Here is a 13,639-nt window from a genome sequence, read left to right as displayed (position 1 = left end):
AATGGTTCTTTTTCCTTCCCCATTGCTGGAAGCACAAGAAGATTATTCTTCAGTCTTCACTGGAAGAAACTGGTAGAGCTCCAGGAGGGACAACTCACAAAAGTGTGAGCCCCACCCAGATGGGGTCCCCCTTGAGTTTTAACTCCCTAACTTGTCCACACTGAGCCTCCAGCAATTCATTAATACAGTTCAGGTTTTCCAATACTGATTCCTGTGGAAGTTTATGGCTCCATTAAATTGTGGTTCTCTGTATTTTTCAGTCTGTCTCTCTCCAATCTGGGGACCAGCAGTTTGCCCTATGATCTCACTTCTCTGACAGATCAAAGAAATTTATTTTTCAGTTTTTTTTACTTGTCAGGACACAGTGACAACTTCCAAGCTCTTTGCATACTAGAATGGAAACTAGAAGTCTGTATTTACCTTTAATAATTAATTGAGCTATATATATTTATAACTTTTGCATATATAAATTGTGTGTATATATATATATATGTATATACATATATATATATATTACACTTAATTTTAAAAGATTTTGTAATAGTCCATGTACCATGTCCTTGCTCTATAGGATGAGAATTTCAAGCTCATGATCAAAGACAACTTACCACTGTCACTTTAACCATAATTCTAAAAAAAAACTTTGCTACACAGTCATCAACAGATTTTAAAACAGCAAATTAGAAAAAGAATCAGAAGCATATTCCATGTAGGCACTTACAGTTGGAATCACAGCCAGGGCTTTTTAGAATGGCAGGTTGGAAAAACTCCCTGGAGCAAAGTTAAAGAGCTCTGATGCCAAAGAAAAACTGGGCCATTTCTCTACTATATAGATTAGAAAGGTAATGGTATTCCCATCTTTCCCCCTCCATTCTGATGCAAATCTTTTCAGTCAGAAGTCTTAAAGTAGCTCTCAGTGTGGGTCCAGGTTAATTTCAAAAAGCTGAGGTACTGCTTGAGGCTAGAACTAGTTACTTAACTTCTTTTGTATCACTCACAGATTTAGCAAAATAAAGGCATGCTAACAAGAGAGTTTATATAATATTTCATAAAATAAGCAAAGGTAAAAATCAAGGACTTTGTGTATGCATCTGTGTTTTTTGGAGGGGAAACAAATGGGGTGTGGGTAAAAGAACCTTTAAATGCTTATTTCCATAATCACTGGGCAACTAAATAGGAATATGTTTGCTAGGGTCACTGGACTGAAAAGAATTAGGCTAAGAGGTTAACTAAGCAATGTATGCTAAAGTCTGTAATCAAGACTGTACTTTAATCAGCTCCTTGAAAGAGGTAATAGACTGACTGTTCCCTAGGAATGGAAATTCCCCCCAATCTCACTCAATAATTCACTTTCATAATGATTTAATAACTCTCACTATTAAATTGCTTCCTTATATTATAGTTTAAGACAAACTTCCCTTGAAACATACAAAAGGTAGAAATGAGCACAGCTCTTGTTCTCATTTCATAAAATAGAAAGGCTTCCTGAGTTCTGTGTGAAAACAAAACAAAAAACAAACAACAAAAAACAAGGATGCTCTACTATTTGTACAGGCTGCACTTGATTTTCTGATTTCCAAGAAAACCCAACGAGTATTCTATAGCAATTATAGTTTCAACTAAATTATCTATAACTTAAGGGACCACTGGAATGATGAACCGGAGCTAACATATCTAAACATTCCTCCCAACAAGCAGATTTGGGGAAGTATAGTTCTAAGATCCCTTAATCTAAAAGTAGCATGTTCCAGTGTCTTGGTCCTTTGACTTATAAATGAAAAGGAAATTTGCTTGAAGATCTCTAGATATACCAGATGTCAAGGCAATTCATGTTTTAATGAGAGTACAGAGTAAGCTTGTTAAATATAATGTTAACAGTTAAATATGCTTACAACTCCAGTCCTTAGCAAATCTCTTCTTGACAGTATATGAGTAACATATGGACATAAGAATAGAGAACAATAATGAAAAAGAAGAAAGATTGTGTAAAGTCCAATATAAAAGAAAATAATTTGTCATTGGATTAGAAAAATATGCAAAAACTTGTGGACTTTCCTCCCATGTTATAGTACTTAACACACCATATTGTCAAGTGTCTTTTTTATAGATTTTTTTCTCCTATGAGCTTCTTGAGGCAGGGATACATTTTTATATTTTCAGCACCTAATAGAGCACTCAGAGCATAGATGATGTACAACAAATGACACTACACTAAGTATCTTTAAACTCCATAATAATTGTGTGACATAGGTAATACATTACTATTCAAATTTTATAGGAAAAAAAACCTGTAAAACATTAACAGTTGAAAAATGTGCCCAAAGTCACACAATAGTCTAACTCCAGAGTATATTGCCGTTAATTACTGTACTATACTACCTGAATAAATCAATGTCTGCTTTGTGAAGTTTCTGTCTCAGTTTTAATAACTAATTTCATCTATTTGCTCACTCAGATGTCATCTGCATTTGTGCTTTAATGTATCAGGATGACTATATGAGCTCAGGAACCATCAGAAAAACGTAAGATCTGGGAACCAACCAGATAATTTTAGGAGCCAAGAGTCATTTCTGGACTTCACACTTTCGAAGTGTGGTTATTGTTAACATTAGTTATTTCTAAATACAAGTATATTGAATTTTTTAAAATGTAAATGATTATAATATAATTATAGGAGCCAAGGTGTTAATTTATAATATATCAAGAGTAAAAGCATGGTAACACTTTAATAAAAAACTTAGAAAGGAATATGAGGTTAAACTAGCCAGCCTAGGGGCACCTGGTTGGCTCAGTTGGTTAAGCATCTGTCTTCAGCTCAGGTATGACAGGGTCCTGGGATTGAGACCCAGAGCCGGCTCCCTGCTCCGCTCCCTGCTCACCAGACAGCCTGTTTCTCCTTCTGCCCTTCCCCCGCTCATGCTTTCTCTCTCTACCAAATGAATAAATAAAATCTTAAAAAAAAAAAATTAAACTAGCCAGCCTATTTTAAAGATAAGAGATCAGTAAGTGGTTTATATTAATTTAATAAACTGGTCAATGAAAAGGGATTTATATTATAAGATTATGCCAGGGTCTCATCTATATGACCCCAAATTAATAAAATTATGAAACAGTTTATAAAACAAATTAATGAAATTATTCAATCTACCATTATTCTTAAAACAACCATTAATTAATCTTTTGGGATAGCACACAGTATTATATAAACAGAAATCTTTCCATTCAGAAGAACATAGGACTTTGGTAAGATGTAAAAAGGTAATATTTATTTTTCTTCAGATCAGAGTTAATAAAGAATATAAAGCCAGTCTTACACTTATCTAATTCATCTTACATTTTTAATTTCCAAACACACACATGTATACACATTACATATAAAATTAATTATGGAACTGTGAGACATTAACAGAAATCCAGTTAAAGCTGATTTAGCAATACTGTAAGTCTTCAAAACATGAACAAAGTGTAATATAGTTGTGGAAAATCAATACATTTTTCTCCATTTTAGGGACGATGTTTAAAATGCCAAAAGGAAACTCACATTTATCTATTTGTTGTTGACAATGATTAATCTCTAATTTTCAATGGTTCAGAATATAATGGAATCAAGTGTATGATAAAAATTGTCTTATATTTTTTAAAGTTTGCTTATAGTAATAGAAATAAAACTTTTTGGTCAGATTTTTACATACCTTAAAAGTAGAAAGTCCATAAAGTCTTGTGGTATGAACAGTCTCTTGAGAAATGTTTGTAATATTAGTTATAAAGTCCTCAAGGTATTTGCAAGCTTGTTCCAAGTGTGTTGTGTTTATGATGATTTGCACTAGCTAGAAAATACAAAATAAATCTGTTAAAATGTAGGTTACATGTACACAAAACCATCTGGTTTATGAAAATGAATTATTATTTTCAGCAATTGTACCATTTCTGCATAATTATAGCTTTATAGGATACAAGGGATTATCTGATTTCAAAAGCCTGCTGCAAATACTATAAATGCTATAATTAAAAAAAAAAATCAAGAGTCTAACTGCCAATTAACTTAGAACAACTCTTAAAAGTACTTTTCCAAATTTTATACATTTACCAAGTTAAAAAATGAGTATTTTCATTTTTCATAGAAAGTCTGGCAATCACAGATCTACATATGTGTTTTAATATTCTCCATGTAAACCCTTTCCCCTCAAATAGCTTGAATTTACACTAAAAAAAAAATCCACTTCTACTAATAAATTCAAAACAGATGGGGCATCTGGATGGCTCAGTTGGTTAAGTGTCTGACTCTTGATTTTGGCTCAGGTCATCATCTCAGAGTTATGAGATCAAGTCCCATATGGAGCTCTGCGGTTAGCAGGGAGTCTGCTCAAGATTCTCTCTCTTCCTATTCCTCTTCCTCAGCCCCTCCCCACACAGGCCTATACCCTCTCTCTAAAATAAATAAATCTTTAAAAATAAAATAAATTAAAGAAAATAGAAATCTAGTTTTACAGGATGATATTTAGCGATAACTTATACATTTTTTTCATATAATGAAGATTTAACTAGTATTTTTTTTTTTTACCTACCTCTGTCAAACCTATATGAGGTTTTCTAATAAGATTCAGTAAACAGCTACTCAAAGTTCTGGTCAGCAGCAGATTTGTAGATTTTCTAAGCATATCATCTATTTCTGTTGAGCTAAAAATAAAAGTTGATTATTATTTTGCTTTCCACAAAGGTATAGTTAGCTTCCTGAATGATTTAACACAATTAACTACAATAATTTGCTCCACCTCATTCTTTTATATCTTTAAATAAATTATCCAAATTTATTAAATCTCCAAATTCAATTCTGTCACAAAAACAACATTTTCAACAAAGCAGAATGTTCATTTATGGCATAATTTAAATGTATTCCATTAACCATTACAATAAAACCATGGGGTACTTAGTATAAAGGGAAATAAAATTATTCTTAAATTATGACTCCACTATAGGATACTTCTAAAGACACTTCAAATACAACTACAACTAAAATTATTTTTAAATGTAAATTGATGTGAGCTCTTTCTAGATATAATTAATTACTAGATTTAACTTTAATATAACAAAAATATTGTGTCCACTGAGATTTTTTTTAAAAGATTCAAAAAAGTAAACATAATTACCTTACACTAGTTTTAATTTGGTGCAAAGAAAAAAAGAAAACTCTATGATATTTCTTAACATCCTCAAGATTGCTAGGCTAGCACTAACAAGCTTTTTATTTTCTCCTAAGCACTAGACCTTTGATTTAAGTAAATAATGACTTCTTCATATATATATTAATATATATAGCTTCATTATCAAAAGGATTATACTGTTCTTACACTAAGTTTTCTCAGTCTCAGCACTGTTAACATTTCATGCAAGATCATTTTTTGCTGTGGGGCTGTGCTGTGCTTTGAGGATGCATTGAAGGATGTTTAGCACCATTCCTGGCCTCTACCCACTAGATGCAAGTAGCTCCCTTCCCCCTAAGTTGTGGCTGGGAGCCCAAAGACATTGCCAAATGTACCTGGGGTCTCGGGGTGGAATTACTCCAGCTGAGAACCACTGCTATACAGACTAAAATTTTAGCATCCTTTCTCTTTTATTAAAATGTTACTCTTAATAATCCATGAAGCACAAGTATTTATAGTTTATATTTATTTTTTAATTGCAAATAGAGCAAGATCTGACAAAACACAGGTACTTCTCACTACTATTCCAATGTTCTCCATTTTAACGCAGGCATTTTTTTCAATATCTGCTAACCCTAACTCTAACATACCTAAAAGAATATTTTTCTGATTTTTTACAACTAAAATCAAGACTTCCCAGTAGGGTTCCAGGGTTACTTGACAACAAACTCTGGGACAGAGAACTCTTGCTAATCTATCAACAGTGTCCTAGAACAATCAATATACTCACTCTGTCAAAAAAGAGGTGGTTACCTACTCCTCTGGTTTCTTTTCTGACACACTCAAATTATGCTTAAAGACACCCTGAATAGCATACTTCTCAGATGAAAACTTATCCAGTATATATAATGCCTTCTGTTAATTTCCCTGAACTTCCTTGATGCTGAGTCAATGCATAACCTTTTTCTTGCTTAGGTGAAAGCAAAGAAAGAAAACTATCAGCACCTATGTCCTATTTGTGCTAACAAGATTTACCTGACAATGACCAGTATTTCCACCATCAGGTTTTTATCTCAACTGAGCAATATTTTCCTTAACTCCTTGTCCTTTGAGCCTATATAACCCATACTCTTCCTACATTTAAAAAAAATTTCATAATTAAATCAATTATAACAAACCTCTTAAAATATTATATAGCTTAATCTCTCATGCAAACTGAAAATTTCTTACAGATCATATTAGGTCCAGATGTTTCCTCTGTGATCAAGTAGTTGAGACTTTGAAGTCTCTTCATGAAGTCATTTCATTCTCCAGCCCTACTTTTATTCATATATAAAAAGAAACCCAAACATTTGTAATAAAAAGCTCTGAGGCATCTTCTGGTTCTAAAAATCAAACTCCAAATATGTTTAAACATAATAAAAGAGCTTTAAACCCAGAAAGTGATTTTTTCCATAACTTTTTAATGACAAATAAAAGAACAAAGGAACTCTAATAGCTCAATTTCAGATCACAGATACAAATTTTTAAAATAAAAATGTATGTCAGAAACCTGATGATCTCAAACAAATTTAGATTTACATATTTTTAAATAAACTATGCTGGTGCTGTCTCTGTAATCTGAACTGTCAATTGTCTTATTAACAAAATGAAAATAGCCAATGTATTTAGTAAAGCATAATTTTTAAAAAAATGTAAACAAAAGCCTTGTTGAATGAATAACTTATGTTCATAGAGAGTTCATTACAATGATTAGATACTGAATTAACAAAAGTGACAGATACTCTTGTCAAAGACAGAGGGAAAAAAAGCTTCACAATCTTTTCTGCCCCAGCATTAGTTCACAACACGGACTTCCTGAAAGGCTAGGAGTTCACCTAAAAAGTCAGAACTGAGGTGCCAATTCTAGTTCTAGTAAGACAATAGGGAGGCTTTAGGGAAAATTAGACATAATATTATGACTAATGACTTTTATCTATGGTGTTAAAAATGCAGTAAAAATATCAGATAACAAATACCCAATGTCTCTCCTCTGTAAATAAAACAAAAGTTAATTGCAAACTGCTAGGACACTATACTTTCTACAGTTTAACAATATCTTAATTAGATGTCAGTCCTATTTTTCAATAATCAACATTTAAATTAAGCAGTAAAAAGTACATATTAGGATATGCAAGTTGTATACACTACCTATTTACAAAATGTTAAAATAATCTACATTTAAAGTAAAAGATGAGAGGAATCAATATTATAGAGCAAAGACCGCAGCTTCAAGAATAACTCTGAAATACACCACTTGAGCCAAGTTGTAGGATGTTGAAAAGATACTTGTTTCTCCTTTTCACATGCATATGTTTAGAACAGATGAATGCATGCATCATTGTTTTCAAAGATTTAGACTAACTACAACCAGAATCTATTTGAGAGTATATGAACAAATTCAAGTCCACCCAAAGGTAGGTCAAATTGTTAACTTCCCTTAACTTCACCTTCTAATTATTCCTAAGTACCAGGTAATAGCAGGCTCTTAAATACTTCTTGCTTATATTCCTTCCTCTTCATCACCACTGATCCTATTTTCAGTCTTTATCTCCCTTCTTGAACCACTGCCTTCAATAGTTCAACATGACTTTTTTTTTTTAATCCCACTCCAATCTATCATCCACACTGAGGTCTCCAGAGTAAACAATCTAGAACATAACTCTAATAATGTCATTCTTTACTTAAAAATTCTTCAACGATTCCCTCATGCTTACAAAATAATATATAAACACTCCAAGTTCCAGTCTCATGTCTAATAATGTAATATCCCATCCTCTCTGAAGTAACTATGTGCTTACCATATGCCAGGCACTATGCCGAGTGCCTTATACACCTGCACTACCTCACTTAATTCTTACAACCACTGTATGAATTAATTCACTCATTTTACAAATGAGGAAACTGCAATTTAAACAGATTAAGTGACTTGCTCAACATCCTACTAGAACTAGTGAGTGCCACCATCAAGACTCAAACTAAGATCTAAGTCTGAAGTTGATATTCTTTTTTTTTTTTAAAGATTTTATTTTATTTATTTGACAGAGATCACCAGCAGGCAGAGAGTCAGAGAGAGAGAGAGGAGGAAGAAGGTTCCCTGCCAAGCAGAGAGCCTGACCCGGGGCTCAACCCCAGGACCCTGAGATCACAACCTGAGCCGAAGGTAGAGGCCTTAACCCACTGAGCCACCTAGGCGCCCTGAAGTTTATATTCTTAACCACTGTATTATAGTGCCTCTGTCCAAATAAAAAACTTAGAGTGGTAAAAGAAAAACAAGACAGGCATAAATTACTGGTGGCTCTCAGACCATTTGAGGTTCCACTATTGAAAACTACCATTGCAGTAATTTGTTAATCATTTTCAGTTAATACTCTCATTTATCCATTGGTTTTCAAGTGCTAGATCATATCATGCTGTGCAGTACAAAGAATTTTATGATTGAAGTTAAAAGCTAATGTCTTTGAAATGTATCTTTAGAGACTTTGGTATAAGAGATGGTAGAATACAATGAAGCTTAAAGAGCTTAATGCAGTGGTTCTTCAAGTGCAAAGTGCATCAGAATTACCCAGAAGTCTTGATAAAACCCAGGGCCCCACCCTCAGATTTAATAGGTCTGAGGTGGCATTTCTAATAATTTCCCATGTGATCCTAACGCTGCTGGTCTGAGGACTACACTTTGAGAATCACTGGCTTGTGAGAAATACATAGCACAACTGATACCATTCATTTATCTTCCTTTTTTTCCTTTTTTCTCCAATACATACATTATCAGGAGCAAAAATTAAGAAATCTTTTAAAGATCTCTATTTGCAAGGAAAAAGCAGTGTAAGACCTAAAATCAGGTAACTCTTTTATGCTAGCAGAAGACACATTTCTTCCTCCATTTATTTATATGCTCTTAATTTTTTTAAAAGATTTTATTTATTTATTTGACAGAGAGAGAAATCACAAGTAGGCAGAGAGGCAGGTAGAGAGAGGGGGAAGCAGGCTCCCCACTGAACAGAGAGTCCGATGCGGGGCTCGATCCCAGGACCCCAAGATCATGACTTGAGCTGAAGGCAGAAGCTTAACCCACTGAGCCACTCAGGCACCCCTTATATGCTCTTTATATCCAAAATAGTGGTAGCTTACAATAAGAGACACAGATACAATAAAATAAAAACAACTGTCATTGTTCTGTTTCAGCTTGAAAAATAAATGACTGTTATACATGTACTACTGCTTTCATGCCTTTCTTATGACTTAAAATTCAGAAGAGTTTCATGCTGAAAGGTATTTCCTCCTATTCAAGATACAAATTCAGAAGAATAGAATTCAGAGAGGGAGATTGTGAAAGCCAGCTTCACCACTCTCTCTTCCAGAGTGTATTCACAATTAGAAATACGTCATGTGACTATAATGCAAGGTCCATCTAGGTAGCCTGAACAAAGGTGGCATAAAGATAAACGTCCTGGGACGCCTGGGTGGCTCAGTTGGTTAAGCAGCTGCCTTCGGCTCAGGTCATGATCCCAGCGTCCTGGGATCGAGTCCCACATCGGGCTCCTTGCTCTGCAGGGAGCCTGCTTCTCCCTCTGACTCTGCCTTCCACTCTGTCTGCCTGTGCTCAATCTCGCTCGCTTTCTCTCTGACAAATAAATAAATAAAATCTTTAAAAAAAAAAAAAAAGATAAACGTCCTAACATTAACTGGTCGTTCCTTAAATGCCAGACACTTTCACTGATATGGGAGTCAGAAGACTTCTTCCTTCATCCCAGCTCTCTAACTAACTAGCTGGGTCATTCTGGATGACATAGCCTCTCTGAGCCTCAGTTTATTTGTCAGCAAAACAGGAATAACATCACATTTCCCAACTCCATAAACATTGGGTATTACTTCGTCACACCAGATAAATGGTATTCTCTCATCTAAAATCAAGTTCACTACAGCTACCAACAACTGCTGTACTGCTCTCCATTACTGAGTACGATACCAATTTGCTACAACATTCTTTAATTCTGTTTGTTTTTTTAATCCTCACTTTAAACCTAATTAAGGAAAAAACTATTAAGAATATCAGTTTTTTGACAAGTGAATAACACAAAGTAGGGATATTATCTAGTTACTGGTAACCTGAGCAACAGAAAAACTGAAATAAATGAATAAGATCTAAACAACTAAAGAAAAAGGTGGAAAAAAAGAAAGAATATTGGAAAAAAAATTAACAACAAATCCAAGGTGTGACTCTTATTTGGACCCCAACTACAGCAGCCCAAGTGTCCATTAAAGAAGAAGTGATACACACACACACACACACACACACACACACACACACACACACATATAAAACAGAATATTACTCAGCCATAAAAAAGAATGAAATCTTGCCATCTGCAACAACATGGATAGAGCTAGAGTATAATGCTAGGTGAAATAAATCAGTTAGAGAAAGACAAATACCACATGATTTCACTCATATGTGCGATTTAAGAAACAAAACAAATGAGCAAAAGAAGAAAAGAGAGAGAACAAACTGATGGTTATCAGAGGAAGAGATGGGTGAAACAGGTGAAGTGGATTAAAGAACAGACTTATAAAGAGCACTGAGTACTGTACAGAACTACTAAATCACTACATTGTATACCTAAAACTGATATAACACTGCATATTAACTATATGAAATAAAATTAAATTAATTAATAAAAGCTCTAGAAAGAGTAACAGTAGCAAACTGTTATTAGCAAGCAAGCATACCAATGGTAAAAAGACATCTTGGGGGCAATCAAGAAAATAGTGATATGGACGAGAGAATTGATGCTATGGAATAGTATTAATTTTGTTAAGTGTGATGTTTAAATAATGAAATGCCTTTATTCTTTTAGAAACACATACTGTTTCCAGGGGTAAAATTTCATTATTTCTGGAATTTTTTTTTTTTAAGATTTTATTTATTTACTAGACGAGAGAGAGATCACAAGTAGGCAGAGAGGCAGGCAGAGAGAAAGGGGGAAGCAGGCTCTCTTCTGAGCAGAGAGCCTGATGCGGGGCTTGATCCCAGGACCCTGAGATCATGACCTGAGCCGAAGGCAGAGGCTTAACCCACTGAGCCACCCAGGTACCCCTGGAATTTGTTTTTTAAAATACTCAGCAAAGGGGTGCATGGATGGTTTAGTTGATTACCTCTTACTCTTGGTTTTGGCTCAGGTCATGATCTCAGGGTCATGAGATGGGCCCCATGTGGGACTCCACACTGAACACAAAGTCTGCTTGAGATTCTCTCCCTCTCCCTCTGCCCCTGGGGTATGTGCCCCCCCCTCTCCCTTTCTCTCTCAAATAAATAAAATCTTAAAAAAATAAGATAAAATACTTAAGCAAAAAAATTTAAGAAAATATGGCAAAATGTTTATTATTGTTACAGACGCTGAGAACACAGGAGTTTCCTATCTCTATTTTTATGTAAGCTTCAAGATTTACATTACATAAAGTAAAAAATACATACCACCAAATTTACAGCAACGTAACCTCAATGTTACTGAAATGTGCAAGCCCTTCCAATGAGATAATAATCCATTAAAGAATCAAGGCCAGAAAATCAAGTGTTACTGTTTCATAAAAATAGCTATGATAAAGATATATTTCTTATTAGTAAACTTACCTCCGGTGAAGTGACTCTGAAAATTTAAGGCTAGCATAAATAAATTCTTTAACTTGAATGTAAATATGAGGCACTGACTGAGACATGGGAAATTTCTTTGGGAAAGATTGCTGTAAAAAGAAAAACAAGTTAATAATGTTTTTTAAATTTTAGAGAAAGATATTCTACTCACCTAAAAATATAACAATTAAATTGCTTTTACATTTTAATAGGAAATAACAGCATCTCAAAGCCTACTATTATATTTCTCGGTTATGCTTAAAATTTTAAAGAAAACCAAAAGTTTGTTTTTAGATTTTATTTATTTATTTGAGGGAGAGAGAACGAGTGGGAGAGAAGGGCCAAGGGTGAGGGGAGAGGGAGGGAGAGAGAGAGAAAGAAAAGCAGACTCGCTGCTGAGCAGAGAGCCTGATGTGGGGCTTGATCCCAGGACCTGGAGATCATGACCTGAGCCAAATGCAAATGCTTAACTGACTGAGCGACCCAGGTGTCCCAAACCAAAATATTTCTGAAGAAAATAAAGTGGCAACTGACCTGTCTCTTAAACCATGTAATAAAACTTCTAAGAAGCAGAAAAAGCATATATCAATACCATTGTATGTTTTGATAATAAGTATCCTGCAAAAGATGTCTAGCTCTCTGTTGATTTGCATTCATAATACAAGAGTCAGGTTGGCCATGAAAGTTATGGGCCATCTTCCTGGCTCAGTATCATCAATTAATTCTAATGATTCCCCTCACTCCCTTTCAGTGAAGGCTTGACACCAATTCAACAAGATATCCATTTCATTCCGTAATTCCTATAGTACCGTACAGCAGTGCAGCCAATGATTTACAGGGTACATTTTAGATAAACTGCTTTATCAGCCGATACCTATTGGCAAATTCTCAGTCTCTAAAAGGTAAATTCTCTCCAAGATTTTTACCAAAAGCCAAAAAGCCTTTACCAAAACCTATTTATACTTAATGAATTCCAATCTATACTTCTATCTTAATATTCGTTGCAACCTACTTAAACCAGTAAAAGTACCCTTACTTACCAAGGTGTCTAATGATCTTGCAGATGTTAAATCCAATGGACTCTTCCAGCTCTCCTGTTACCTGATTTATCTAAAGGAGCTGACAAAGTTCGTTCCTTCCTGGTTCTTAAATGATCTCTGCTTCCTTGGCATCCATCCCCCAAACTGATTTTTCTTTTATTTCTCTATCTTCTCTATATCTCTTCCTCTAGTTATCTCTTAAAATTATTGCTACGTAATTACACGCTATCCCATGTCTTCTTTTCTTGCCATACATATTGTCCTTGGATGATCTCATCTATTCTCACGACTTCAGTCACCTTGCAAGTACTATTATCTCCTAAATCTATAATTCTGGGCTAACTCTCCTGAAGTCCAAATCCATATATCTAAATACCACTTAGACACTTCCACGTGGCTGTGACATTTGGGACATACTCAGTAGATCTAATAGTGAAATTATCGTTTCTTTCTAAATCTGCTCTTCCTGTGTTCCCTATCTTAGTGAATGCTACCATCCTTCAGGTCTGAAACTTGGCTATCATATTTTACCCTCTATCTTCATCATCCCTCATTTGCAATAATCACCAACTCCTGTCGTTCTCCCCTCCTAAACGTCTCTCTCTCTCTCTTTTTTTTTTTTAAGATTTTATTTATTTATTTGACAGAAATCACAAGGAGGCAGAGAGGCAGGCAGAGAGAGAGGAGGAAGCAGGCTCCCTGCTGAGCAGAGATCCTGATGCAGGGCTTGATCCCAGGACTCTGGGATCATGACCTGAGCTGAAGGCAGAGGCTTTAATCCACTAAGC

The 13,639-nt window shown here is 34.7% G+C and overlaps 1 protein-coding gene across 1 annotated transcript in view; it reads right to left on the bottom strand.

The window, feature by feature from the left end:
* Positions 1–13,639, bottom strand: part of EXOC6 (exocyst complex component 6) — a 225,857-nt gene that overhangs the window by 95,181 nt on the left and 117,037 nt on the right. The window contains exons 15-17 of the mRNA XM_059397700.1: positions 11,812–11,921; positions 4,566–4,677; positions 3,693–3,827 (exon numbers count right to left, since the gene is read on the bottom strand). Coding sequence (XP_059253683.1) covers positions 3,693–3,827; positions 4,566–4,677; positions 11,812–11,921 — 357 coding nt within the window. The remainder of the gene's footprint in view (positions 1–3,692; positions 3,828–4,565; positions 4,678–11,811; positions 11,922–13,639) is intronic.

The sequence above is a fragment of the Mustela nigripes genome, chromosome 4, assembly GCF_022355385.1.
Source record: "Mustela nigripes isolate SB6536 chromosome 4, MUSNIG.SB6536, whole genome shotgun sequence".
In the NCBI taxonomy this organism is placed as follows: Eukaryota; Metazoa; Chordata; class Mammalia; order Carnivora; family Mustelidae; genus Mustela; species Mustela nigripes.
This window is presented reverse-complemented; position numbering and strand designations above follow the sequence as displayed.